This window comes from Electrona antarctica, assembly GCF_951216825.1.
Source record: "Electrona antarctica genome assembly, chromosome: 18".
Classification (NCBI taxonomy): domain Eukaryota; kingdom Metazoa; phylum Chordata; class Actinopteri; order Myctophiformes; family Myctophidae; genus Electrona; species Electrona antarctica.
The window spans coordinates 28828546-28855314 of record NC_136799.1 but is presented as its reverse complement, the minus strand read 5'-3'; the positions used below and the strand labels follow the sequence as shown (position 1 = coordinate 28855314).

The window sequence follows — 26769 nt, the reverse complement described above, 5'->3', positions numbered from 1 at the left end:
ATGTGCTCATTGTTGTGAATGGACTGGGTTACAAATCCCATGACCTCATCCAGTTCTATTTGTGTAGCCGGAATACCAGAGCTTACTTTCTTTTTAACCTTTAGAATTTCAGTAGTTTTCATTGAGTTGCTTCCAACATTGTCACACAATGCATGTGTGACAATTTTGTAGAAATACAAATTCTGAATTAATTTCTTTTTTTTCCTTCATTTTAATCTAAAACCTTTTGATTTATAACTTTGGATCTATTAACTACATGGCAGCCTAGTCTGTATATATATATATATATATAACTTATGCTAATAAGTCAATTTGTCAATGGACACATTGGACAGGTATAGGTCATCATCAGGGATTGTATGCAGTCAATGAAGAAGCTTCTGGGTTTACGGGGTGGGGGTCAGAGCAAGGTGGGAGGGGTTGACAGACAGGGGATGTAGGCTACAGCGAGCACAGGACACACACTCATCACACTCATCATGCCCCATCCATAAACCTACCTCACCACATTACATTCTGCTACTGAGCAAAACCCGGCGCAGCTGTCGTTGAGCGCAGAGAGAGACCGGCACAAGCGCACACTTTTTTGGAGCGACGATGTCGAGTCTGGCACGAGCTTCCTCTCACACTGACTGACCAGTGGTTGTGACCACCGACACCGATCACACTTTCTCCGTGGCTAAATCACGGAATGTTGTCGCGCCCTCTCTGCAGCAAAGTCGGTTTATTTAAGACAGCGCGACACTTCCCGGCGTCACCAGCGGCCACGGCGGCCAGATAGGACACCGCTCCTTTACCATGAGCTGTTTGGATGTTATGTACCCAGCCTATGGACATTACGCACCGTACGCGCCAACCGCTCCAGCTTTCATCAATAGCTTACAGGTACGGAATGGGTCGTGGGTTTTTCAAACGTTTCTTCTTCTCGTCGAAAACGTGTCGTTTTTTTAGGAAGGAACTTTGCAAACTGTGCGTCAAACCAAATTAGCCTACCGGTATATATAAGCATACACGCATGAAATATTAGTTGAAACGGGGGGAACTTCTGCAAAGTGACAATATATGTCAGGGGTCATTTATCACATGCATTATTTAAATGTTTATTTTCAACAAACGTTATTTTTGTAGTATTATTGACTGCTCTTTACACATTTCAAAACCTGTTATTGAACATTTCAAAGAAATGAAGACGCAGAGATTGTATTTGTCATGTCCATGTAGCCTGATCAGTATACAGTGCAGTCAGTGAAATGTTGATGTGAGATTCAGTGAGACAGTGCTAACAATGTCCAACATATCAAATAAATAAACAAGGTAACCTATAATACAATTAAGCTAATAAAAGTTAATAGCTAATAAAATACAAGGATATAGTAATGAGTAATACAGTGTAAAGTGTGTAATGCCAGTAAAGCGAGCATTTAAATAACCTTAAATTAAATTAACATAAAAAACCCCAACATAATCAGTATACATGTGCTATACCTCCCCCTCCCCCCCCCCCCCCCCCCCCCCACACACACACCAGTCAAACATTATGTCAATTGTCTAAGTCGGCTCCAAATCTGTCCTCTGCAACAACTGTCTCAACAGCCTTCCTCCTCTCACCCACCTCCCCCTGCTCACACCCCTCCCTCACAGGCACCTTTCAGTCTGAGCAGTGCTTCTCCTCATTCCCGAGACTTTATGGACACTCCCAGGGGTCCCGAGGGGGTGTCCGGGGGCCCCAGCGGCGCAGGAGGCCCCGGCCCCGCAGCCTCCGCCTCCTCCTCTTCGTCCTCCTCGTCCTCTTCCTCCTACCCCCCTGCTGCCTCGCGGCCCGAGGAGGGCCCCAAGGAGAAACAGGAGGCCCCCGAGGCCGAGTACCTGACGTCGCGCTGCGTCCTGTTCACCTACTACCAGGGAGACATCAGCAGCGTGGTTGACGAGCACTTCTCCAGGGCCCTCAGCTCCTACATGGACGGAGAGGGCAAGCGGCGGGCCGCGGACCAGCATGCCACAGGTATATACGCAGCCATGGAAAAACTACTCAAATGTTTGAGGGAAATATAGAAATACTCTGTTACAAGTAAAAGTCCGGACTCCGCAGTTCAAAATGTACTTGAGTAAAAGTACAAAAGTATTGGTATCAAAAAGTACTTAAAGTACCAAAAGTAGTACTCGTTATGCAGACTGCCCCATTTCAAGTTTTCAAAATGTATACAAATCTTTTGAAAATAGCAGATCTACAACACGACTACATCAGATCTACAGAGCGACGCATTGTGAGCTTGTAGATCGGCTATTTTCCCATGGCCGAAATGTATATAGGGCTGAAGTTGTTAATGTATGTTTTGTAATAATAATCTAAATTTACAAAGTAACTAAATGGTAAATGGTGCATTTATGTAGCGCCTTTATCCAAGGCGCTTTACAAAGATTGTGCATTACATTCGACCATTCACACACACATTCACACACCGATGCCGGAGGAAACCATGCAAGGCACTAACTTGCACAGCGGGAGCAATTAGGGGTTCAGAGTCTTGCTCAAGGACACTTCAAGACTAACTCAGGGGGAGCCCAGGTTTGAACTGGGAACCTTGCGGTTTCCATCCGGTCACTCTACCCCTGAGCCACTGCCGCCCCCTAAGTGAAATGTAGTGGAGTAGAAGTAAAAGTACTGAAAATTTGACATACTCAAGTACAAATATCTCAAAATTGTACATTAAGTAAATGGTCTTTATAGTTACTTTACACCCCTGCAGGTACGGTATTAAGAACCAATGCGTATGGATGGAGGCATACACACCTTATGTACACAGGGAAGTCCTGAGTGTTCATTGAACTCAGCATGCATTTGGCTGTGTGTACAATATGCACTAATGCTGTGTCATGTAGTCCATGTAGGGGATGCGTTCGTCTTAATCACACAGTGAAGTCCTCTATTTTGGCGTTAAATCAACACGTGTTGAGGATTTTCAAGGTTATTTTATGTCTTGGACCGGTTGCCACATAAAAATGTTGTACATACAGTTATTGTGCAATAACAATAACACACACACAAAGTTAGTACAGGCATAGGTAAGTGCATTCAAATACATTCACACAGTTAGTACAGGCATAGGTAAGTGCATTCAAATACATTCACACAGTTAGTACAGGCATAGGTAAGTGCATTCAAATACATTCACACAGTTAGTACAGGCATAGGTAAGTGCATTCAAATACATTTACACATCATACTATATTATACTGTCTCAGAGGTAAATCAACACTCAAGATTTTACCGCGCATCATACAATTCCATATAGTTAATTAAGCCTGGGTGGCCCAAGTGACCTTAAACCATACAGTGCTATGGGGCAATGGGCTACATTGGTACCAAACATACAGACGCATGTGTGCATTCACACACACACACACACACACACACACACACACACACACACACACACACACACACACACACACACACACACACACACACACACACACACACACACACACACACACACACACACACACACACACACACACACACACACACACACACACACATTATTATCCTTTCCATGCATGTATGTGTCATTCTGGTGTTTCTTGTTTCTCCGAGGCCACACCACTTGTCATGTTCAACAGGACACAGCGGGGTGTCAGACAGGTGATGTGGTCAGGTGACGCGACAGAAGGACTTGGCCGGCAGGCCTGTTGTCCCTGTGTTGGTCACGCACTAAGGGTCAGAGGTCAGAGAGGTCAGGTGCTGTTAATCATCAAACGGTTCTGCCATGATTGTGGCATATTCACATCTACTGCACAGTTTTGCACGTTTGTGCAGGCTGAAACACACCACTTAAACCCTCTAGGCCAGGGGTGCCCAAAAGATCTACCAGTAGATCACAAAGGGCACAGCCTTTAGATCACATGACATGACATCCTAAAAATATAATAAAAAAAGGGGGAAAAAAATTAAGGCATCTGCCACTTGAATTATGGTGACTTTATTGATTAACATCAAATAAGGCCTGTCAGCTCAAACCCACAGTGAAATACTTAGTTTTCAAGAGTGTTGCGCACAAGCAGCATTACATAAGTTATATACAAAACAGTACCAATTCCATTTCCCCCCTTCAATTTCCCATTCCGAATGGGTTTGTAACGCCAACACTGCTATTCCAAAGCCCCTTCAGGTACATTTTAAACTATGTTCAGCAATGGGATTTTTTTTTCTTGGGGTAGATCTTGTTGAGCTGGTCATTTTGAAAGTAGCTCTAAAGTCAAAAAGGTGCGGGCACCCCTGCTCTAGGCTTTGTTAAACTGGACCGGAGTTGCTCTGTACTTGGACTGTTTTTCCCCGTCTACACCAATCTTATAAACAAATTGCAGATCTACAAGCTCACAACACGTTGATGATTTGTGAGCTTGTAGATCTGCTATTTTTGGGCTAATGTTCAATCCAGAATCCGATTCTACAAGTTTCTACAGCATTCTCAAACTTTCAAGATTTTTCAAACACTTTAAAGATGATTTATAAAATGCTCAAAAATAGCAGCTGTACAAGTTTGCAGTGTGGCACAAAATGGCCCGATGTGAGCTTGTAGATCGGCTCTTTTTGAATAGTCAACAATCAAAAATTAAAAAATGACACTGATGCTTTTCCGATTTTAATGGGTTAACTTTGACTCTGCGATTGTAAAAATTGTCACTTTGTGCACTTGCACAGTTAAAGTAGTGGTTTGTCAGAGAGCATTTGTGCAAAACCTATAGCCTGCAAAGGTCGAGGCTAGAGGTCATTAAGCATTAAGTTACTATATATAGTATGGAACTTGTTAACCTTGGGGGCACAAGTGTTATGATCCTTTGTCATTCAGGGGAAAGGTCTAGAAATCTGTTTAACCATCACTATTACTGCTTGAAAGTCAAAAATAAAAATATAAAACAATACAATGTTTGCATGGCCTGCCAAATTGCAGAGTTGAATATTATTTATACTTCTGTAGTGTTTCTCTGGTAGCAACCAGCTAGCGTCCAAGGTATATCCATGTAGGGCCTCCCCACCATTCTCTGCCTGTCTTATGCACTCTGTTGGTCTTTCCTAGTCCAGTTGGATGTCTTCATTCCGGCACCCAGACAAGCTTCCTGCCTCACAACAGATACTATGTTTATACATGGCCGTAAGCGCACAGTCTCGCCAGCATATCGCCTTCAAACGGCTCTGCGGCTGCCATTCTGGCTCTGGCTCCGGTTCTTGCCCTACAATGGACGCTGAGTTGCCTGCCTGCCTGTCTGATTTATATATGCTGCGGGCTGTGTGATATGGTAAGAAGGCAATACAGGCGCTCAGGGTGTCAGACGGTGTCTTTTTTCAGAAGAATATCTAAATATAAAAGTATACTGCTTTAAACATAAAATGGCTCGCTGACATTCTGCCGAGGGCAAGCAAAGGGGGGGAGCAGAGAAAACAACAGGTGGGGGTGCAGGAGAGGAGAAGAGGGGGTGGAGGGCACTAGGGCTACGGGTGTGTGTGTGTGTGTGTGTGTGTGTGTGTGTGTGTGTGTGTGTGTGTGTGTGTGTGTGTGTGTGTGTGTGTGTGTGTGTGTGTGTGTGTGTGTGTGTGTGTGTGTGTGTGTGTGTATTTGTGTGTGTGTATTTGTGCAGGAGTGTGCTGTGAGACTTGCAGAAATACTGGGCTGACATGTGAGTGAGAGATGTCGCCACAACAAGTGATTTAAGGCTATGTGAGCCTCACACTCCACTCCAGGTTAAAGCTACTGCCTTATATAGACTGTTAGGATATAGGGACACAAGCCCCCCTTCCCCTCTTCCTCTCTCTCACTCTCTCACTCTCACACTCTCTAAACTAGACCGAGGTTGTATTTATTTTTGTGTCTTGTTTGGGCTAGGAGTGTGTATCTGTGTGATCCAATAGGGAAGATATCTGGGCCAGAGGGTGTAGCAGTCATGCGCGTGGCATCTATGTTTTTGTCATGAGTTGCTTCCCTCTCTGCCTTGCAGTTCCCTCTCCAGCGCTTCCATTCGTGTCTATTAATCAAGAGAATCACGGCACACTTGTTACAGCGGCCCGTGACTCAGCTTGAAATGGATTGTTGTTTACCCCTTCTCCCCTCTCTCTCTCTCTCTCTCTCCCTCCCTCCATCAGATACCCCTTCACCTGGCAGTCGGCGAAGCTTCCCTCCCTCCTTCTGGGACAGCAGCTACACGTCCCCCCAGAGCCGCTCCCACTGTGATACAGGAGCTTATTCCATGGACCCATATGCATCAGGGCTTCACCCTGGCCTGCCCCATCCACACCCCCATCCTCACCCACACCACGCCCACCCTCACTCTCATCCTCACCCATCAGAGAGCTGGGGGTACGCCCAGGCCCAGGCCTATGGGCACCCAAGGCCCCTCCATGAACTGTATTCACCTTCGGCCTTGGACCCCCACTATGGGCCCCTGCTCATGCCCTCAGTGCGGCCCCACCTGACCACACTGCCAGGCCACTACGAGGTGAGCAAGCTGGAGGCCCCTGCCTCCTGGCCGAGCCTGCTACCCCCAGGAGATGTCAGCCAATCACTGGCCCTCAACATGGACACAGGTACACAAAACAAACAAAACAAGGATTTGGCATATGTCAAGCATTAGTGTTTTCACCATTGCTAGTCGTTTGTGGTTGTCATTGGTTTGCCTTGGTGGTAGGTCACATAGACACATAATCATAACCCTACCAGCCTACTAAAACAAGTTATTGTGATATATAGTGTTGTGTGGCAGCTTTATGTGCTACTTTTAATGTTATGTTCTTTCTAAGGTGATATTGTGTCCTGGATGACTTTTAACATCAACCTACCCAGGGAATCAGAATCTAATTTATTGTCACATCACATGTTTTGTTTATTTTGAGAAAGAAGACAGCAGATGATTAGCCTCATGGCTAATTCTGACAGACATAATAGTGTTGATCATTAATTAATGTATGTTGGACTAGTTAAATAAATGAACAAATGAACATAATTATATTAACAAAGGTAATGTGGGAAATGGACAAATAGGGATTAAATATATCCATTTAGGTTAGTGTAACGATACCAGCATTTTAAGCAACTATGTCTGCACTCTCTTACCATCTCTAATAACAAGCAATTTGATATATTGTAAAATAATAATAGAAAACCCTGGCTCTCAACATTGGTTTGGAATAGCCAATTGAACTGAAAAACATTGGAGTACTTTAGTGCCAATGTTGAAATGCTTGTGGCAAATAGCTTCACTAGTATTGACATTAGTGAGGTGACACTCACATTCCTGGGATGATCCTTTTAGGCCGTGGGGATATTCTGTAGCAGAAGGACATCACGTGTCCCTGATGTTTTGATCATTAAATATACATATCAGTGTCAAGAAGTACATACATTCTAAATTAATACTTGTCCTTTTTCAGATTGCTCACTTTCATGTTTAAACTGATCTATTCATTTATATAACAGTAATATCAACAATTTCTTTAAATATTCTGAATTAGAAATAGTTATTATTCCATTAAAAACACATAACACCCCTGCTGAACAAACATACACACATTCTCTTTGACACACACACACACACATGCACGGACACACGCACGCACGCACACACACGCGCACCGTTTCCAGCCCAACCACACACATCGCAATCATCACAGAAGGTCTCTTTCTTCTTCTCCCGCCGTAACAGGATGTTTGTCTCAGGTAGGCTCCATGACAACCTGCACCGTCTCATATGCCATTGTCGTCCTCATTGTGTCTGTCTCTTTCTCTCTCACAGGCCTTCAGCACCACAAGAAAGGCAAGGAGCTGTACTGGTTCTAACAAGCCCTTCAGTCACATCGACCAGCCATTACCTGATCCAATTAGTCCCTGGACCCGCTCCTCTATTGTAGCAGCTTGTCCCTTCATCCCTCCCTAAGGCTCCATCCGCCCAATCCGTCCAAAAACCCCCCCCCCTCTCTCAGCCTCTGGCCTCTTCTGCCAGTACACTGCCTTGCTCCAGGTCCACGTGTGTGCACCATGGAGATAAAGGCGAACGAAAGCAGAGAGGGAGAGAGAGGGTCCGCAGAGACGCCTCTGCTCTCTCCATCTGTCCATAATCTGTGCTCTTCCTCATTTCCTTTACCACTGTTACGCTGTCGTTCTCTCGCTGCCTTTCTCTCTGTGTGCCGGTTCACGACAGACCTTGGCAAGGGAACGGGCCATCGTGACCTGTTTGGAATGGGAAGGACGGGATCACAACGGACTCCTTTAGAGAGCGGACAGAGTGATAGAGGGATGAACAGTGGGAAGGGGGCTCCTCTCCAACATCTCCCTCTCTCTCTCTCCCTCATAGCCCTTGTTGGTACAGCTACAGTATTGTGTCATCATCCAATTATCTGCATTTGACAAATGCATCATGCAGGGATGAGCAGGATTGGCTGCTTTTGCATTGTGTCTTTGTAATGCTGCCATTATTATATATTATTTTGTTTTCTCAGTATTTCTATTTATTTGTGTTTATGTGCATTTCTAAAATTATTTTTTGATTAGGCCAGTGTTCTGAAAATACTGTGGTTAGATTATTATTTTTCTCGTGTGCGTGTGTGTGTTTGTGTTTTCTTAAGGGAGGCGGATGTGACCATGAATGTGCATTGAATTATTTTCTTTCTTTTTCATTTCCCTATACAAGTCATTTCATGGTTTGTGGAGATTGATGGTCAATTTCAAAAGCAAAGAAATTAAAACATATCAAACGGTTTGGTTCGAAAAATGTCCTTGTTGTTTTGAATAGACTTTTGACGATGATGTTCCATTTTATGTCTTAGTTGTCTGTCAATGTCTTTGTTTGTCTCTATTTGTTAATATTTTTAATTTGGACTAGAAATGTTTTGGGAAGGTTTTATTGTGACATTCTCTTGCCTTTGCTGGGGGAAAGAACATAACTGTCAATAAATATTTTTATGGTAAATTAAGACATTTCTTTTTTTTTACCATCACTGTCATTACGCAGCTTTAGTCAGTCCCTGCATTGTCAATGATCAAATAAGGCCACATAACTGTATAAATGTCCCCATCCGTAGATTGTTCTTATGTCACTGTAGCACCATGAGTGCTTACAGTTTTGTAATTACTGTTTTATTGACTACACACATGTGCATGAATAGTAAATACTAACACATTTAAATCAAAGTCCTTTATAACTTTGCACAATTGAGCCAGTTCTCGGCATACTGAAGAGAGCACAATTAAACGATTTGAAACACAGGTGACTTAACTCTGGCACTGCTCTCATCATTCCATCATTCGCCCCAGCTACAGCAGAGCCTAAATCACTCACCCATTCATTTACACAACCATGATGATAGTGCTGTCAAACAAGTCTGTGAAATCTTTTTTTTAAAACTAGAGGATAACCCTTGAGATGCAGCATCTCACGTTTTTCGGGATCATGTGTGCTTATGTTCCCTCAGCCTTATGTTCCCTCAGTCTAGGATTAGTTTTGAATGAACATTGGAGGGGGTACTCAATGCAACAACAACAAGAAAACAAGAAAACAACACAGAACAAAATCATATAAACAAGGACATGTACTTAAGACTCTCATACCATCTCAAACCCCACTACGCCAGTTAACAGTATCCTCTAAAAAACATTACATTGAAATAAAATATAACATATAATCTAATATAAATAAGGAAACATGACGCCAAAATAAAATCATCTTAAAAGGTTTTATAAATACGATCAGAAACAATAACAATTAGATGTAAGGTGAACCAGCAAAGAAGTGGATATGCATGAATAGTTAATTGATACGTTTTGATAAGCTTATCGATTGATTAACCGTTTAGTTGATAAGAGGTGTTAAAAAAAAATTGTTGGAGAATCTTAATTTCCCTCAATGTCTAACATAAAAATCTACACTTTGCTGATATACAGAAAGAATACAAAAGGCATATTATATTCCTTAATTAAATGGGTAGTTATTTGACCATTTGCGATACAGGGCCAGGCAATGGCATCTTTCTATGAGAAATAAAATCAAATTAAAACTTGGTCTGTCACATCACATGCAAAAGCAGAAACGTTTCGATTAATTCGATTAGCCTAGTTATTAACTGTTAAGTTTAACCGACTAATTTCGTAATGGCGATTAATCGATTAACTATTAACATCCCTAATGGGCATAAAAGGGACACATACATAACGGGTGGGGCATTAATTTCCAACTTGCATCGTTCCAAGTAGGCCAGTGCCAACGGGCACCGCTCTAGAGGCTCTGGACAGGGCCCAAGTTAGCCAATTGATCACACCTGATCACCCCTAGAGCTGGCCTGTTCTGACATCACAATGATGTTCTGACAACATAGACTACATTTGGGCATGCCTGATACAGAACTCCATATATGGGCATAAAAGGGACACAGGCATCATAACTGGGCGGGGCATGCATTTCGAACTTGCATCGATCCAAGTAGGCCAGAGCCCAACGGGCACCACTCTAGTAAAATAAGTCATTGATCTATGTGAAAATGTTTGATCTGTGTTGTATTCCAAGGCAGCTTCATACCATCTGTTCACTTCTTTACTTCCTCTTTCTTATCACTTGACCTCATGACATCATCAATACAATACCATTCACCTTTACTCATTAGGGCCCCCTAGTCTACCTTAGTGCAGTGCATTTTCAGGCAATACACAGTATATCACAATCTGTAAAACCATTTTATACATTTGTGGGGTCCCTGCTTCATCTCTCGATCTCTTAGCTAAAGGGTTCTTGGCCTGAAAAGCATCGAAGACCCGTTCTCACCCGAGTTCACAATAATTTTGGAAAAGTGAAAAATCTGCATATGGCAAAGGTACAGTAAGGCCCATGAGCAAAGGTACAGTAAGGCCCATGTGCAAAGGTACAGTAAGGCCCATGTGCAAAGGTACAGTAAGGCCCATGTGCAACGGTACAGTAAGGCCCATGTGCAAAGGTACAGTAACAGTAAGGCCCATGTGCAAAGGTACAGTAAGGTGCAATTTCAGATATTTTGGTCAAACCGCTGAGGTTTGTCATTTTACAGCAGGGTGGGATATGGTAAACGACATTGGTAATATAGGCTAAGCATATAGCTGAACATGAGACGTATATAGTCTGACCTATAGATCTATATTTAGATCTATGGATATAGCCATATTAGACATAACACGTTGCAAGGGTCAACTACTTAGTGAGTTGTCAGCTTGGACTAATTATTGGGTTAATCACTTGACATATAATATTCCCTAGGTACACTTTTGCACACCTTCTATTTCGAGGACATTTCCTATTTATTTATTCCATTAATAAACGAGCAAACGTGTGTTTGAGAGTCAGTCACAAATGTTAGGCTATCAAGGTTGAACTCAACTGTTCTCCTCCATTCAGCCTCACTTTGAAAGACCTGCCATTTGAATTCCTCATTGTATTCACACTTTGTCACCTATAAAGTGGGAACGAGTGCTGAATGCCTGCTATGTGAAACCAAAGAAGTCGACAGCTATCCTGGCTATGCAGAGCATTGCCGTGTTATTGATCAAATAATCAGATTATGTGCTGAGGTATGTTGAGCAGCATGACAACCTAGACTAAGACTGCTATTATGTCTGAAGAACCACACTTGAGAGAAGCCAACTTTTTGATTGGCACTAAGCTGGGGAAACACATGTAGAGTAATAAAATTACAGTTTCCCGGGGATAGCATTTCCCCTGCCAGTACATCACTTACTTACCCACTGCAGATAAAATGCATCTGGGTTAATGAAAACATTGCTGCATCGGGTTGTTCAGATGGCAACATCATTAATGCTATGTTAAAGACCCCCTTGTATGAGGAGAATATATAGGCCTATCAATTCAATACATACAGCCATCATTAGCACGAAGGCCTACTTATTTTTCAAGGTTAGCTCTGATAATTCTAATTTAGCTCCAGCAATGCTTTGTTGCAGTGTGAATTCTTTCATGTTGTTTCTTCAGTTATGAAACAATGGCCAAAGGTAGGCTACACAGTACAGTGTCAGTACCCCAGATAATCTGTATCAAATAAACAGGTTTACAGTCCAGCATTGAATCAATGGTGCCCTCTACTGGTGAGTTAATGCCATGGTCAAAGTCTCCCATTTCCACACTAATAATGTAATAAATAACACTTAAAGTGGAATTACAAAACAAAAAGAAAAAGTAAAAGGACCGAAAATTATTGAATTTGGCTAAACGTACACAACTGCAATGAATAATACACACACAAACAGCATTGCAGTTAAAACCATTTTGTCTAAGATTGTTTGCAAGCTCCCCTTTACTGTTTCTTGACTATTTCCTCTATAGGGAAGAGAACCCCCTAAAATAGCTGTTTCTGGTGATGAAATCTCTTGTGGTTCTTCCATAACAGTCATCAGCAGTCATTTACAGTAAACCTCAAACTCTTTCCATCCACACATGCACCACACCATGTTCCACATATCCATCACCACCACACCACTGATTACTGACTCCACACCTCATAGGATCCGTTGCCTTGTTATGTTGCCCTTAATCCAGTTATAATGTCTAGGCCTATTTTATAATAAACACAGTTTCGACTGCACCTTCACCAAACATCCAGATAATGTGCAGGGGTTTTTCATGGGGTTTTGTTTCCGTATTCCTTGTAAACGTGTATCATCATTTACGAGCATCACTCCACAGGTCTGATCACACCACTTCTTCATTCTAACCAATCATATCAGATTAGAATGCTTTGTATTCAAAAGTACAAAAGGCAAAACAAATAGTATGAATTAAAAATGACAAGTTTGGTTGGCTTTAAAGGGTAAGACCACTTTAGCAGAGGTTTGGGTTGTGTAGTTATCTTGCCATGATGTAACCCCAAATGTGGACGATAAATAAAAAACAAATTGCTCCAGTGATTAGAAATTGATGATTCAAAATATGCTCCTCATTGACTTACATTGTAGTTGTACACTGAAACAGCTCTCAAAGTCACTCTTTTAGTATGTAAACAAAGACAAACAAAGTTGATTTAGACAATATAGAGCATTTTTTAATAAAAATGTTAACTTTCTGTTGATTTTACTATTTGAAGATCTGGATCCGGATTTACGGAACCTACCGGGGTTTCTTCCTAATAAAAATGGACAAATCAACAGGAAGTTGAACATTTTTATAAAAAAATAAATAAAACCATGATTTTGTTTACATACTAAAAGCGTGACTTTGAGAGCTGTTTCAGCGTACAATGTAAGTCAATGAGGAGCATATTTTGATTATTATCAATTTCTAATCACTGGAGCAATTATTTTTGAGTGGTGCAACCACTCCCTTACGGACGTATGTGTGTGGGTGGGTGCCTGCCTGCCTGGCTGGCTGGTTGGCTGGCTGGGTATGAGCATGAAAACAGCATGGTTGTTTTTCACCACCTGTGCGCAACCTAACACACACACAAACACACACGCACATATTAACTGTATATATGATGATTTCGGGTGTGCCAGTACAGTACAGTACAGTACAGTACAGTACAGTACAGTACAGTACAGTACAGTACAGTACAGTACAGGGACCAACACACGGTAACTCTGTCATTTCTCAACCGTTTCGGACACGGGGCGGCACGCCGGAACCGGCCCGGCACCCTGGGTGTGTTCCTGTGGGTCTGGAACCCCCCCCCCCCGGGAACCGTCACACGGAGTTGCACCACTCACTTCACACGGGTGTGATTTTTTATTTATCGTCCACATTTGGAGTTACATCATGGCAAGATAACTACACAACCCAAACCTCTACAAAAGTGGTCTTACCCTTTAAGCCATCTGTTAAAGGAGTAGTTCACCCTAAAAATTACTTATGTTCGATCAATTACACATCTTCATAAAGCCTTGAATGCATGGAGATTGTTTTGTTTTAAAAAAAGAAGAAATCCATCAATTCAAGGCTTCACCCGTGTGCAATTTATGGAAAATATCAATGTCCAGTGTCCAGTGATGTAAATTAACAATTTACAATTTAGGCATTTAGCAGACGCTCTTAATCCAGAGCGATTTAAACAAATTAAGACAGAAGCTTGTTATATTATCATTGTTTAGATAATACATATTCTTATTTCACCAGTCAGACAGTTTGTTATTGTTTAGATCAGGGGTTTTCAACTGATTGTGAACCAGGGACCACCACCTTGACTAAGAATTAACCTGGGGACCACTGTTGTGTTGGGTGGGTGGGGATATGGGCTAAGGTTTTTGTTTTATGTTATGCATTGCATTGTCTTCTATGCAACCTGTTGTTTGTTTCTCAAACACGTAGATTACTAGTGGTCCATATGGTATAATAGGTCTGCACGTTTTAAAATGTAAATACATAAAACACCTATGATAAATGTATTAAAATGTTTAAATACATTTTCATAAGACCATTACAAAAAATATTTGAATTAATAAGCGTGGGGGGGAAGGCTTGGAAATGAACAATTTGTTGCACGACAATATGCCGTAGTACGCACAACAAATTATATCAAGCCCTTATCGGTCATAGATTTATTTTTTGCTTTAACTGCCTTTATTTGATAGTGTAGGCTACAGTACACTGACAGGAAATGGGGGAAGAGAGATGGGGAGTGACATGTAGCAAAGGTCGACGGGATCGAGAGTCGAAACCGCGACACACTGTGAGGCTGGATTAGCAGCCTAGATGCCCGGACCAGGTAGGCTTGGCCTAGTGGTCAGGCCATTATTGACCTGAAATATGCTATATGCTCAGAAAAGGTAGAGATCTATTCTTATCTCACGGTCACCATAATTAAATTCCGTTCTTACTTTATCCAACCTTCCATATTAACATTTTGGAACATTTTGGAACCACATCCCAATAGTTGTGGAAATGTGTGTTTCTCTATAGCTGGGGACGGAAGTGGGGAGACAATGGCTACATCAAGATGAGCAGGAACAAGCGCAACCAGTGTGGCATTGCCACATTGGCCATCTACCCGCTGACGAACATCACGGCCCAGGACGTCATTGGCGTGAAATGTTATACTCCATGTCACCATGTCTCCATGTTGTATTTTTATGTGTGCCTTGTTCTTAGTTTTGGTTTTAGTGTTTTCCTGTGATTTGGGAGTACTAGACCTGTACGTGCCCGTCGGCCACCGGCCTACTTGAGAACGATGCAACTTTGGAACCGAATAATACCTGTTGTCAACTTGTCATAGCACCCATTTTAACTGTCTGTCTGTGTCCCACATGGAGATCTCTGTTGTACCTGCCTGTCTGCCTGTGTCTGAAGAGGGCAAACTGACTTTCGGTAACTGTGAAAAGTGGACTGGTTAACTAATCAAGTGTCAGGTGTGGGGTTGCCATGGCAATCAATTGGCTGAGGCAGAGGCTGGAAATTGCACAGGTGAGGGGATTTAGGCTGATTAGGCCCACTGGCAGAGCCTGAGCAGAGCCTTTTGTGGTGGTTCTGGAGAACCGTGGGTCCGACCAACTCGATACCGGGCACTGCAGTCCCTGCGGGGGTGTGGAACGCGTGTGTCAAAATAGAAGTCGGTGGGGCAAACGGTCCTTTACGTGCATTACACTATACCGTACACACACACACACACACACACACACACACACATGCAGACACACAGAGACGTGGTGCATTTATAGTAGGATTGTGTTTTCCTTTTTTCTTAGAGTTTTACTTTACACTTGTGTACTTTTATTTTGTAGTATGTTTTGTTTTTTCTGTTGCTTTTGTTACCTGTGTTGTCTCACCAGTACTGTGATTAGCCTAGTGTTTTTTTTCCAAAGGGCACCTACAGAGTATTGGACGGCTGTAATTCGAAACTGGCCCCCGTAAAATCTAAATCCCCCCCACCACCCATCCCTTTTTCCCCTCACTGTATGTTTCTTTTCCCTATTTGAGTGGTGCAACCACTCCCTTATGGAGCTATGTGTGTGGGTGCATGGTTGTTTTTCACCACCTGTGCGCAACCTAACACACACACAAACACACACGCACATATTAACTGTATATATGGTGATTTCAGGTGTGCCAGTACAGTACAGTACAGTACAGTACAGTACAGTACAGTACAGTACAGTACAGTACAGTACAGTACAGTACAGTACAGTACAGTAGGGTACAGTAGAGGGGCCCCCACACGGTAACTCTGTCATTTCTCAACCGTTTCGGACGCGGGGCGGCTCGTCGGAATTGGGCCGGCACCCTGGGTGCGTTCCTGTGGGTCTGGAACCCCCCCCCCACCCCCACATGGAGTTGCACCACTCACTTCACACGGGTGTGATTTTTACCTCCTTTATGATGAATTCCTGTTCTGTTCTTTGGCTATATAGAAGTGTCTATTTGTACGTCTCTAAATGTTTTGATGAATTGAACAAGGTGGACCCTCTTTACCGTAAACAAGTGTAATGCTTTATTGGGTCGTCCACTCACAGTTAACAAGAGTTTGTGCTTGAAATGTACTGTAATTCTGCAAACTGTTAATAAATATTTCAATCAATCAATCAATTGTCCTGTTAGTTCCCCAGCCTAACCCAGTGTTGATTATAAGTTATGTTCACCTGTGCCACGTTTTCCCTGTGTCAATATCCCCTGGTATTTCAGTTCCTTTTGTCAGTTCATCAATGTAAGTTTGGGTGGCTGGGTGCCTGGGTCTGAGCACGAAAACAGCATGGTTGTTTTTCACCACCTGTGAGCAACGTAACACACACACAAACACACACGCACATATGAACTGTACATATGATGATTTCGGGTGTGCCAGTACAGTACAGTACAGTACAGTACAGTACAGTACAGTACAGTACAGTACAGTACAGTACAGTACAGTACAGTACAGTACAGTAGAGGTGTAACCAGCTATTTAAAAATGCTCATTTGTTAATTATAATATTAACCCCATTAATTGAAATATGGTCTTCTTTCTCTCAACTTCAGTGTTCTATGTTTCTATGGCTTATTGTGCGTATGTCATATATTTGTTTTTCTTATTGCTTGGCCCCTGTTATCGCTGCTTGCCGCTATTTTTTAACAAAATAATGATATAATAGGTTACAGCTCAGCATTGATTGACTGTCTTAAATGGTTCACCTAATCCAAAGAGCCAGATAAAAGAATGGAAAGCATTGATAGTAATGGACACCAGTGCAAGCCTGGGCCCATATCTGTGACCAAGGCCACACACAGCTGCGAATGTGCACGTGTGACACACACGCACACACACACACACGCACACGCACAGATTCAGTTACCTTTATTAGCCATTGTGTATGTACACACAGGAATTTGGCATTGTCGTGTGCATTCAATTCCTTTTTCACAAATAACAGATAAATAACCCACACAGACACAAGACAATACTGTGCAAGGAAGATAGAATAAATAAAATCACACCCGTGTGAAGTGAGGAGCGCTAATATATTAAAGTCTAACTCATGTCGATTAGGTGATGTAATGGTGAGCAGCTGAGGGGAAAAAACTTAGTCTGTGGTGGGCTTTTGTAGTGTTCAGCAGCCCGCCGCAAGCTTCTCCCAGAAGGAAGCCGGGTGAGAAGGCCGTGGTCAGGGTGGGAGGGGTCGGCGATGATTTTTCTTGCTCTACTCAGCGCTCTGGAGGCCTGCAGGGACTTGAGGGAGGGCAGGGAATGGCCAATCACCCTCTCCGCACGCACACATGCGCACACGCACGCACGCACGCACACGCACACGCACACGCACACACACACACACACACACACACACGCACACACACACACACACACACACACACACACACAACCTTTGTCCATGAACTCACAGTCATGAACAGTTGAACTTGTCATTTTACTATTGAGTTGGCACTTGGCACACCGTGTTGTCAGTTGACTGCAGTGGTAAATGTTGTGATTATACAGGCGGGTGTTATTAAACTTTATGCCTGAATGTTTGCTTGAGTTAAGCATTTGTGTACCTGAATTCTCCAAAGTTCTGGACACCATGTGCCATGAGTATTGGAAGGGCATGTGCTCCCCCCCTCTCGATCTGTCTGTCTGTCTGTCTGTCTGTCTGTCTGTCTGTCTGTCGATCAATAAATCAATCGATCAATCACTCTGTCTACCTTCGTGTGTGTGTGTGTGTGTGTGTGTGTGTGTGTGTGTGTGTGTGTGTGTGTGTGTGTGTGTGTGTGTGTGTGTGTGTGTGTGTGTGAGAGAGATAGTAGTACTTACAGCAAACACGTGCTTACAAATACTGCTGACTAATCTTACATGTGAGAAAGTGATAAGGAATAGGAGTGAGTGTGACATTTGTAAATGTTTAGCTTAGGCTCAACATCTCCGATTTTATAGGTCCTTTATGGTCCGGAATAAGTTTTGCAACAAAAGCTTTGGTACAGGACGGACAGTAGACTGTCCTCCTGATAATCAGAAATCGGCAAGCAAGGCTGACTGACAGCCAGTCATTGCCCAATGATTATACTATTATTGAGTGGGCTGAAATTGGATACTGCAGTCAGAAAAAATATGTTACCATAGTGGCCATAAAATTACTGGTATCCTTTATAAGTTAAAACAAGCATACATTTGATTTGAGTTTTATTAACTCAGGCGGATATATATAGAGTTGGCATATAATGTCTCATGATATATACGGAGATGGCAAAAAAAGTTAAGGGTCCCCATTAGCTGGTGGCAGGCTGGCAGCTAGTCTTCCTGGGGTCCACATACAAACATTGTAAACAAATTAATACATTTGCAAATGCCGGTACATAATTGTTAAATGTCATACTACACAGAACACACAATACACAATACATATTGAATCTAACAAATAAGATAGCTGATACATGGTGAGGGCATACTGTGGGCCACAAGTATTTGACCAATCCTTACCCACCCTTTCTTCCCACGGCACCAAATCAAACCATTCCCAAGGATAACAACTAAATAAAATAAGAATGAATAAGAAGTAATACAGTAATAACAGCACAGATAAATGCTTGTGGACTGTTAAAAGCTGCACACCAATTTTGATTGACTCACGTCTGTCTTGTGACTGTGCAGTCTCCTGACATCTGTAGTGTCTACATAAAATCCCACTCAGCGTTTATGTGTGAAATTACAACCAGTGATCCTTCAATGACATGAAGTAAAAGTTTGCATACCGAAGTTCACTGGAACGCTTGCAAACAGGAAATATGGGTTTTGGAGACAGGAAGGAAGCACGGTGAGACTGCCAGCGTAAACAACTGGTAATGCTTTTGAACTTAACAGGAAAAAACATGTGTTCTCACTGCACACCTGTGTATTCCCTGATGTGGAACTTTGGCAGAAACTTCACTTATGTAGCTACTTGGGCATGTCCATGTCCACATGCACAATGCAGATCATCTAGCAAATTAAATGGTGAAACAGATCTCAAAATGGCACATTAATGGCACATTAATGGCACATTAATGGCACATTAATGCAAGCAAAGCATATGCCATTACAGGCAGGCAGGGCCGTTTCTCTATTTTTTAGACACCATTGTTGCTAATACTAATATTTCCTTTTTGGCACGCTATATAGGGAACCTATATCAAGAGTGCCTTTTAGTTTTTATGCTCCATCGTCCTGGAATCAGAACCAGAAAGGCATTAAACTGAAGCACTTAATCCTTTTGGTTCTTTAAAAAGGTTTGCTTCAGATGTTAAAAACTGAGGTCTGCAGCTGTTTTACTTGAGTTTGTCTGAATATGTAATTTGTGTTCTTGCTTTGTTTTATTTTCTATTTTATTTTATGATGTTCTTCTCATTGCTTTCTTGGCCAGGGCTCCCTTGTAAAAGAGCTACTCATCTCAATGGGACCCACCTGCATTAAATGAGGGGGAAAGAGTATAACATTACAGCCATTCCACTTTTCCAAAATCAAGTATCAGGACTGGTTTTTATTATATAAGATCTGTTTTTCCCCCCACTCATTTATAAGCTAAAAGTGGGATTTTTACGTTTTGCGCTTTCAAAAAGGCTCAGTTTTAAAGCTGTCACTTTCTTATTTTACCCAGATATGAAACCTCCTGTGCAAGCACTGACCATTACCATCAGCTAAATGTTTACCATTGATAAACTGAATCTCAGGTAAAAATTTGGGTCAAACCAGAAACCGGATGGTGCCAAAGGTCATGACCCTGTGCATATAGGACTGGATGTGACAGGAGCGAGAGACCACAAGAACTCTCCAAGTTGTTCTTAGATAAAGCATGGAATACCTGAGAACAGGGCTCTCTGTCCCAGTTACTCAGGAACCCCTGATATCAGGGTTTGGGTTATAATCTGAGCTCTGGATCTCTAAAATTACTAAAATACATAAATAACAGAAAAACATGTGCCATCTCTCTCTCTCTGCGTGCGTGTGTGTGTTGTGCTTGTCTGTCTTTCTGTATGTCTGTCTGTTTGTGTGAAATTGTTAGACCCGTCATGTGATGATCCCTCTCGCAAGCACGCACACGCACGCACGCACGCACGCACGCACGCACGCACGCGCGCACGCACTACATCATTGCAGTCTGTCTGTCGTAATATGGGAGCTCACCTCCCTCTGGCTCCCCCACATAACTAAAACCCTGTATTGCTTTCATTGTTGGTCATTCACCTGGCATGTACCTGAGATGCCAGGATAATTCTCACTCTCGGTTGAATAAAATTAAAAATAGAATAAATAATAATAATGATGTGCATCTCAGGATCCACATGGTAATGGGCGGCATGGCTCCATTTATGACGAAAGCAATTCCAAATGCATGTGATGAAGGTGCTTAATGTTAGGTGTTACAACATTTCAACAAAATAAAAAAGTTCCAAGGCACTGGTGAAATATAATGAATGTGCATATTAAAACAGAACTGGGTTACAACCCATGTAGCTTCACTTCTTCCTCAGGGTATAATACATGACTCAATGTTCTTTTGAAAACAAATACTTCCCCAGAACAGTGACATGACAAAAACATTTTTGAAACGTAATTATTCCCTATTCCCTTTTTTCAATACATGACTGATACGTCTCTTTCCCTTTCTTTTTTTATGAGGTTCTGTCTCCTGACAGGCACCTGACCTACCATAACCATAACCAGCTATATAAGAACATCATTCACACCAACTCTCCATCACCTGTACTGGAAGGTAAGGAGACACACACACACACACACACACACACACACACACACACACACACACACACACACACACACACAGAGACACAGAGACACAGACACACACACACACACACACACACACACACACACACACACACACACACACACACACACACACACACACACACACACACACACACACACACACACACACACACACACTGAAGCACAGGTAGAGAGATAGAGGCAAACATACACAATTGATGTGCATGGTGCAGGTGCCCTTCTGGCAAAGAAGAAAAACGAGAAAAACGAGAAACATATCTGATAAAAATGATAAAAGAATGTGTGTGACTAAGATGCAAAGAAATGCATGGGAAAGTCAGCAAAGGTTTCAGTTCAGCTTCAAACAAAAGCAGTCTGTCTGTCTGTCTGTCAGTCTGTCAGTCTGTCAGAATGAAGTTCCTGCTAGTCGCTGCTGCCGTCCTGGCTGTGGCCAGCGCTGCCATTATCTCCCTGGAGGACCTTGAGTTCCACGCATGGAAACTGAAATTCGGTGAGACCTCATTGAGCCTTTCTTTCCTCTACACCGCAAAATCATGAGTTCTCTCTTCTCTGAGTTCCAGTAAATGAACACTATGGATTGGAAGGACATTAGTGTACATTTGTACACTCAGGCCTTCACGGTGTAGCCACAGGTCTTCAAATGCTACATGTCTCATTATCACACACAGCAAATTGTTCCATTTTGTTATGTCAGGTGCTGTGCTTGGTACAAAGGAATGTGTTAATTTATCTAAAGACATGCAAGATTCTCTGAAGCATTAGGCCAGCCAATCTAAGCTAAAAAGGGGCTTGAACCAAAAGAAATATAGTAATCGTTGAAGGTTTTTTATGATCCTTAGGGTCATCCAAATAATATTTAGTGGATCATGGTAAATTCAGGGGTTGAAAGTTGGGTACCATTAACAACCTATATAACAATATTAAAAAAATGTTATTTGGATGACCCTAAGGATCATAAAAAACCTTGAACGATTACTATTGCAATTTATTTTGAGTCAAACCTTAGATTGACTGGCCTACATACTGTAGCTGTCTTTGTGTCATTGTTGCTGTAATATCGGGAAATGTTTCATTTAATTATCTATTTATAAAAATCAGCCACCCATTTCAGATCACAACAGTCATAACGACAACCCTTTCTCCTTTCTGAATGTTATATTTCCAGGAAAGATGTACAGCTCCCCATCAGAGGAGGCCCGGCATAAAGAGGCATGGCTCAACAACCGCAGGCTGGTGCTGGTTCACAACATGCTGGCCGACCAGGACATCAAGTCCTTCCGCCTGGGCATGACCTTCTTTGCTGACATGGTAAAAACAGACAGAGAAAGTGTCCTTTAACACGAGTGGAGAAACAAACAGAGAGAGAGAGAGAGAGAGAGAGAGAGAGAGAGAGAGAGAGAGAGAGAGAGAGAGAGAGAGAGAGAGAGAGAGAGAGAGAGAGAATTTGCTTAAGTTCTAGGTAGGTTTCATCTGTTAACTTTACATTATCAGTATTACTAGTGCAGTACTTAGTGCAAGTACTCATTTTTGGAGGCCAGTCTCGAGACAGACAGACAGGAAGATTTACTTGGATTTATGGATAGATTACTATAGCAACATTTTATATCAACATGACGCTGTTCAACACTTGAGCAAAATGACCTGAGTGACAAATCACGCAGACATGGTTTTGGTCATTCGGATGCCTTGAGATAATAACGGCGATAATACAATTAAACTACTTGACAATTAATTCTAAAACCCCATCGACAGGAAAATCAAGAGTACCGACGCCTCATCTCCCTGGGATGCCTGGGCTCCTTCAACTCCTCCACGTCTCGCCGTGGTTCTGCCTATCTCCCTCTGGCAGGTGTCACCGACCTGCCCACCACTGTGGACTGGAGGGACAAGGGATGTGTCACCGACGTTAAGGACCAGAAGCAATGCGGTTCCTGCTGGGCTTTCAGCACAGTATGTTTTGTGCAGGCATATTATGTGTTATGTGTGGTACTTCAGATGCAATGATAATTATTATTTAGTACCTATATAAGCTCCACCCCATGAGGAAATGTTCAGATCCTGTCGTACCAATGCTAGAGCAACAGTAACGATCACCACCGACCTCTGGGTGTCTTATGCCTCTCATGGCCGCCACTCTTTCTCCTTGTCTCTGTCTTGTCTCTATAGACTGGTTCTCTAGAGGGACAGACCTTCAGAAAAACAGGGAAATTGGTCTCCCTCAGTGAGCAGCAGCTGGTGGACTGCTCCGGAAGCTTTGGCAACATGGGCTGTGGTGGAGGCCTGATGGACTCGGCCTTTGAGTACATCAAGGCCAACAAAGGTCTGGATACTGAGGACTCCTACCCGTACGAGGCTGAGGTCAGTCAGTGTGCTTAAGCTGTCTGGTTGAACTGTTTAGTAGCAAAACAGTGAATATTGAGAACCAGGAGTGGAAAGTGCAAATATTAAAAGATTTGTCACTGTAATTGACAAGTAATCGTGTTACTGTAATTGAATAGTTTTATCCTTACATTCTAAAATATATACCTTTATTTCACCAGTAAAAAATACATTGAGGCAGAGTCTTTTCTTTACAAGAAAGAAATGTTTAATTCTACTTTCACTTAAGTTGTTTTTGTAGTGAGTATTTTGCTCATAACCTTTAGAAATACTGGTCTTGTGTTTTGAGAATGATTTAATCATGTTGTACTGAACCAAACACAGATGTTGAAGAGTAAAATGAAAGATAAGGGTGCCAGGTCAATTTATTGTGGAAACACAAACTCTGGTATACTACAGTACCGGTATATCCTTTTGAATACATGTTTGTGCAAATAACATCTCTCCACTTGTAGAATGCTGACACCTTGTGGCTGCATAAGCACACAGCAGAACCCCAGAGCAAATACAACTTAAAATTCTTGTTTCCTGTTGAAAAGTGAAAGGGAAACAATAACCATTTTGCAAAGTAAATAATTCCTGCTTTACAGAGATCATAACTATTCCGTATTACATTGTTGTAAAAATGTGTCACGGACATACAAAATGAGTGGACAATAATATTACCAGAAACACAGCTAGCCCTAATGACCATAACATGTCTGTAACTATTTTTTTCTCTCTTTGCAAATAAAACATTTGAGAGCCACTAGTACTAGTTAGACTCCTAATATGCCATATAGTGTCGTAGTAAACAAGTGTCATACATATTTTGAAGGACACCTGGAGTCTGACATTCAGTAATTGGGTCTAAGATCAAAATAAGGACATTATAATGGTGTGTAAATAGAGAATCTAAAATGTGCCACGGACACATTTGTCTGTGTACGGAAAACGTGTTGATGACCCCAGCGGCTTCACCCCCCCCCCCCCCCCCCCCATGTGTATCAGGATGGAGATTGCCGCTTCAAGCCTAACACCATCGGAGCAACCTGCACTGGCTTCGTCGACATCCCTGCAGGTAGTGAAGATCATCTGCAGGAAGCCGTGGCCACCATCGGACCAGTGTCAGTAGCCATCGACGCTGGACACTCATCATTCCAGCTCTATCAATCAGGTGAGATTACATATTAGACTGTCCAAGTGAGCAGACCCTTTGAAGATGTATCCATGCAGTCACCAATTATATTTTCCCCCCTTTCAAAATCACCTCCTCTCTTCCATATTCCACCTGCTGAGTTAATGTGTAATTCTGTGTGTGTGCGTGTGTGCGTGCATGCGTGCGTGCGTGTGTGTGTGTGTGTGTGTGTGTGTGTGTGTGTGTGTGTGTGTGTGTGTGTGTGTGTGTGTGTGTGTGTGTGTGTGTGTGTGTGTGTGTGTGTGTGTGTGTGTGTGTGTGTGTGTGTGTGTGTGCGTGCGTGCGCGTGTGTGCGTGTGTGTGCGTGCGTGCGTGTGTGTGTGTGTGCGTGCGTGCGATCCCTGCAGGTGTGTATGATGAACCTGAGTGCAGCAGCTCTGAGCTGGACCATGGCGTGTTGGCTGTGGGTTATGGTACTGACAGTGGAAAGGACTACTGGCTGGTCAAGAACAGGTAAACTCATGGTCCAATAGAACAGGTAAACTCATGGTCCAATAGAATAATCTACACTGCAAACATCCTCAGTGTTAATGCTTCCACTTTTACTACCTCAGAGTAAAACGAGCGCTCAGGATTTAGCTGTTTTAAAGGTCATTCCTATATATTCAGATTTGTGTCAGAGAGATTTTGGAACCACTGCCCTAGTCCTAATAGTTGTGGAAATGTGTGTTTCTCTATAGCTGGGGACTGGTGTGGGGAGACAAGGGCTACATCATGATGAGCAGAAACAAGCACAACCAGTGTGGCATTGCCTCAGTGTCCAGCTACCCGCTGGTCTGAACAGGTGAGAAGGACAGTGGGTATTAGGCCTTATACTTTGTCCTACAAACATGTCACAAAATAATATGATTTTTTAACATTCCCATGTTCTTGAAAATATGTTCTCAACAGATGAAGTATAAATGCCTTCACTCCTTTATGTGTCTAACGTTGTTTAAGGCAGCATACGTTTGTAAGAGATATGTTTAATGCCGATCACTCAGTAATCATTCCTAGAGTGTTTGTTCAGTAACCATGTCGGGGACGTGGATGTACAAAATTTGTGCACATGGTTACAAGGAGGCAGTGTGATTTTAGCAAATTTAGATTTAGTTTTAGTCATAGTCTTGTGTGTGTGTGTGAGTGTGTTTGTACTTTGTGCGTGAGCATGTTGAAGAGAGTGCATGTGCGTGCACGTCAACAGCCAAGACTACAATCCATTAACTTGGCTATCTTTCATGTCTCTTGCTGCTTTACAGGTCCGGGAAGTCATTGAGAGTTGAAGAGGAAATGGAATGACTCATTTCTGTTTTGTTATTTCAAGGCCTATACTGTTTACACACTAAGAATACATTTTTAAAGAATGTAAATAAATAATACATTTAGAAAATAAAAATAAACAGGTGAATTGAAAGTGAGTTGCTTTTTAATATTGTGTCTGTTTAATGCGTTTAACAACAGATATTGCTGATATGGGTGTGTTTTGCCCAATGTCAAATGATATAGCCATGTCATGGAGTGCCATGATTTCTTTCCACCCTAAAACATGATCATCAGGTCTTATTGTTATATAAGGAGGAAGATTTTTTTCAAAAAAGTGTACAGTATTTGTTAAAATGTCGTTTTTATGTGGGCACCCCCACCAGTTCATTAAGTATGCCTGGTTCCTGGTTTGCCTGGTGGGTGGTGATGGGTGGTGATTCACCTGAACTTAAGCCACACCCACAGCTGTAGTTGTATGATAAAGGGGGAGGGGTTAGGGGAGGGGCTGATAATGTGATGTCACTATATTACTGTTTTTTTCATTGGCACGTTTGACTGTCAAGGGTTCAGCCTCCAGGAAGAAACCTTAAATACAAAGGGAATACATCATTGCACATAAAAACGACTCCAGGGTGTCTAATGAAGTACTGTCACCTCATAGACACATGGAAAAACTGGAAAAATACAAAAATTGTGGCACTCCTATTTCAAAATAGGAGTCCCTATTTTGGGCATGCCCATTCAAATGTATATATATATTATAGCTAAAATA

At 42.3% G+C, this 26769-nt stretch overlaps 2 protein-coding genes across 2 annotated transcripts; both read left to right on the top strand.

The window, feature by feature from the left end:
- The first annotated feature begins 453 nt into the window (after positions 1–453).
- vgll2b (vestigial-like family member 2b) lies at positions 454–7954 on the top strand. Its single transcript, XM_079527587.1, has 4 exons — positions 454–885; positions 1642–2002; positions 6140–6580; positions 7786–7954. Exons 1-4 carry the CDS (start codon positions 799–801, stop codon positions 7827–7829), a joined length of 933 nt encoding a protein of 310 aa, XP_079383713.1. The 5' UTR covers positions 454–798; the 3' UTR covers positions 7830–7954.
- Positions 7955–21055: 13101 nt separating this feature from the next.
- ctsl.1 (cathepsin L.1) lies at positions 21056–26122 on the top strand. Its single transcript, XM_079527785.1, has 9 exons — positions 21056–21161; positions 21581–21689; positions 22365–22507; positions 22952–23149; positions 23366–23557; positions 24569–24734; positions 25103–25208; positions 25436–25539; positions 25994–26122. Exons 2-8 carry the CDS (start codon positions 21590–21592, stop codon positions 25533–25535), a joined length of 1005 nt encoding a protein of 334 aa, XP_079383911.1. The 5' UTR covers positions 21056–21161; positions 21581–21589; the 3' UTR covers positions 25536–25539; positions 25994–26122.
- Positions 26123–26769: the final 647 nt, after the last annotated feature.

What these genes read in the sequence shown, in the direction of transcription:
- vgll2b (XM_079527587.1), top strand. Translation starts at nt 799, where the DNA reads ATGAGCTGTTTGGATGTTATGTACCCAGCCTATGGACATTACGCACCG. An exon ending in CGCGGACCAGCATGCCACAG is followed by an intron (nt 2,003 to 6,139) that starts GTATATACGCAG and finishes TCCCTCCATCAG; the next exon opens with ATACCCCTTCACCTGGCAGT. An exon ending in GGCCCTCAACATGGACACAG is followed by an intron (nt 6,581 to 7,785) that starts GTACACAAAACA and finishes TCTCTCTCACAG; the next exon opens with GCCTTCAGCACCACAAGAAA.
- ctsl.1 (XM_079527785.1), top strand. Translation starts at nt 21,590, where the DNA reads ATGAAGTTCCTGCTAGTCGCTGCTGCCGTCCTGGCTGTGGCCAGCGCT. An exon ending in CGCATGGAAACTGAAATTCG is followed by an intron (nt 21,690 to 22,364) that starts GTGAGACCTCAT and finishes TTATATTTCCAG; the next exon opens with GAAAGATGTACAGCTCCCCA. An exon ending in CCTGCTGGGCTTTCAGCACA is followed by an intron (nt 23,150 to 23,365) that starts GTATGTTTTGTG and finishes TTGTCTCTATAG; the next exon opens with ACTGGTTCTCTAGAGGGACA.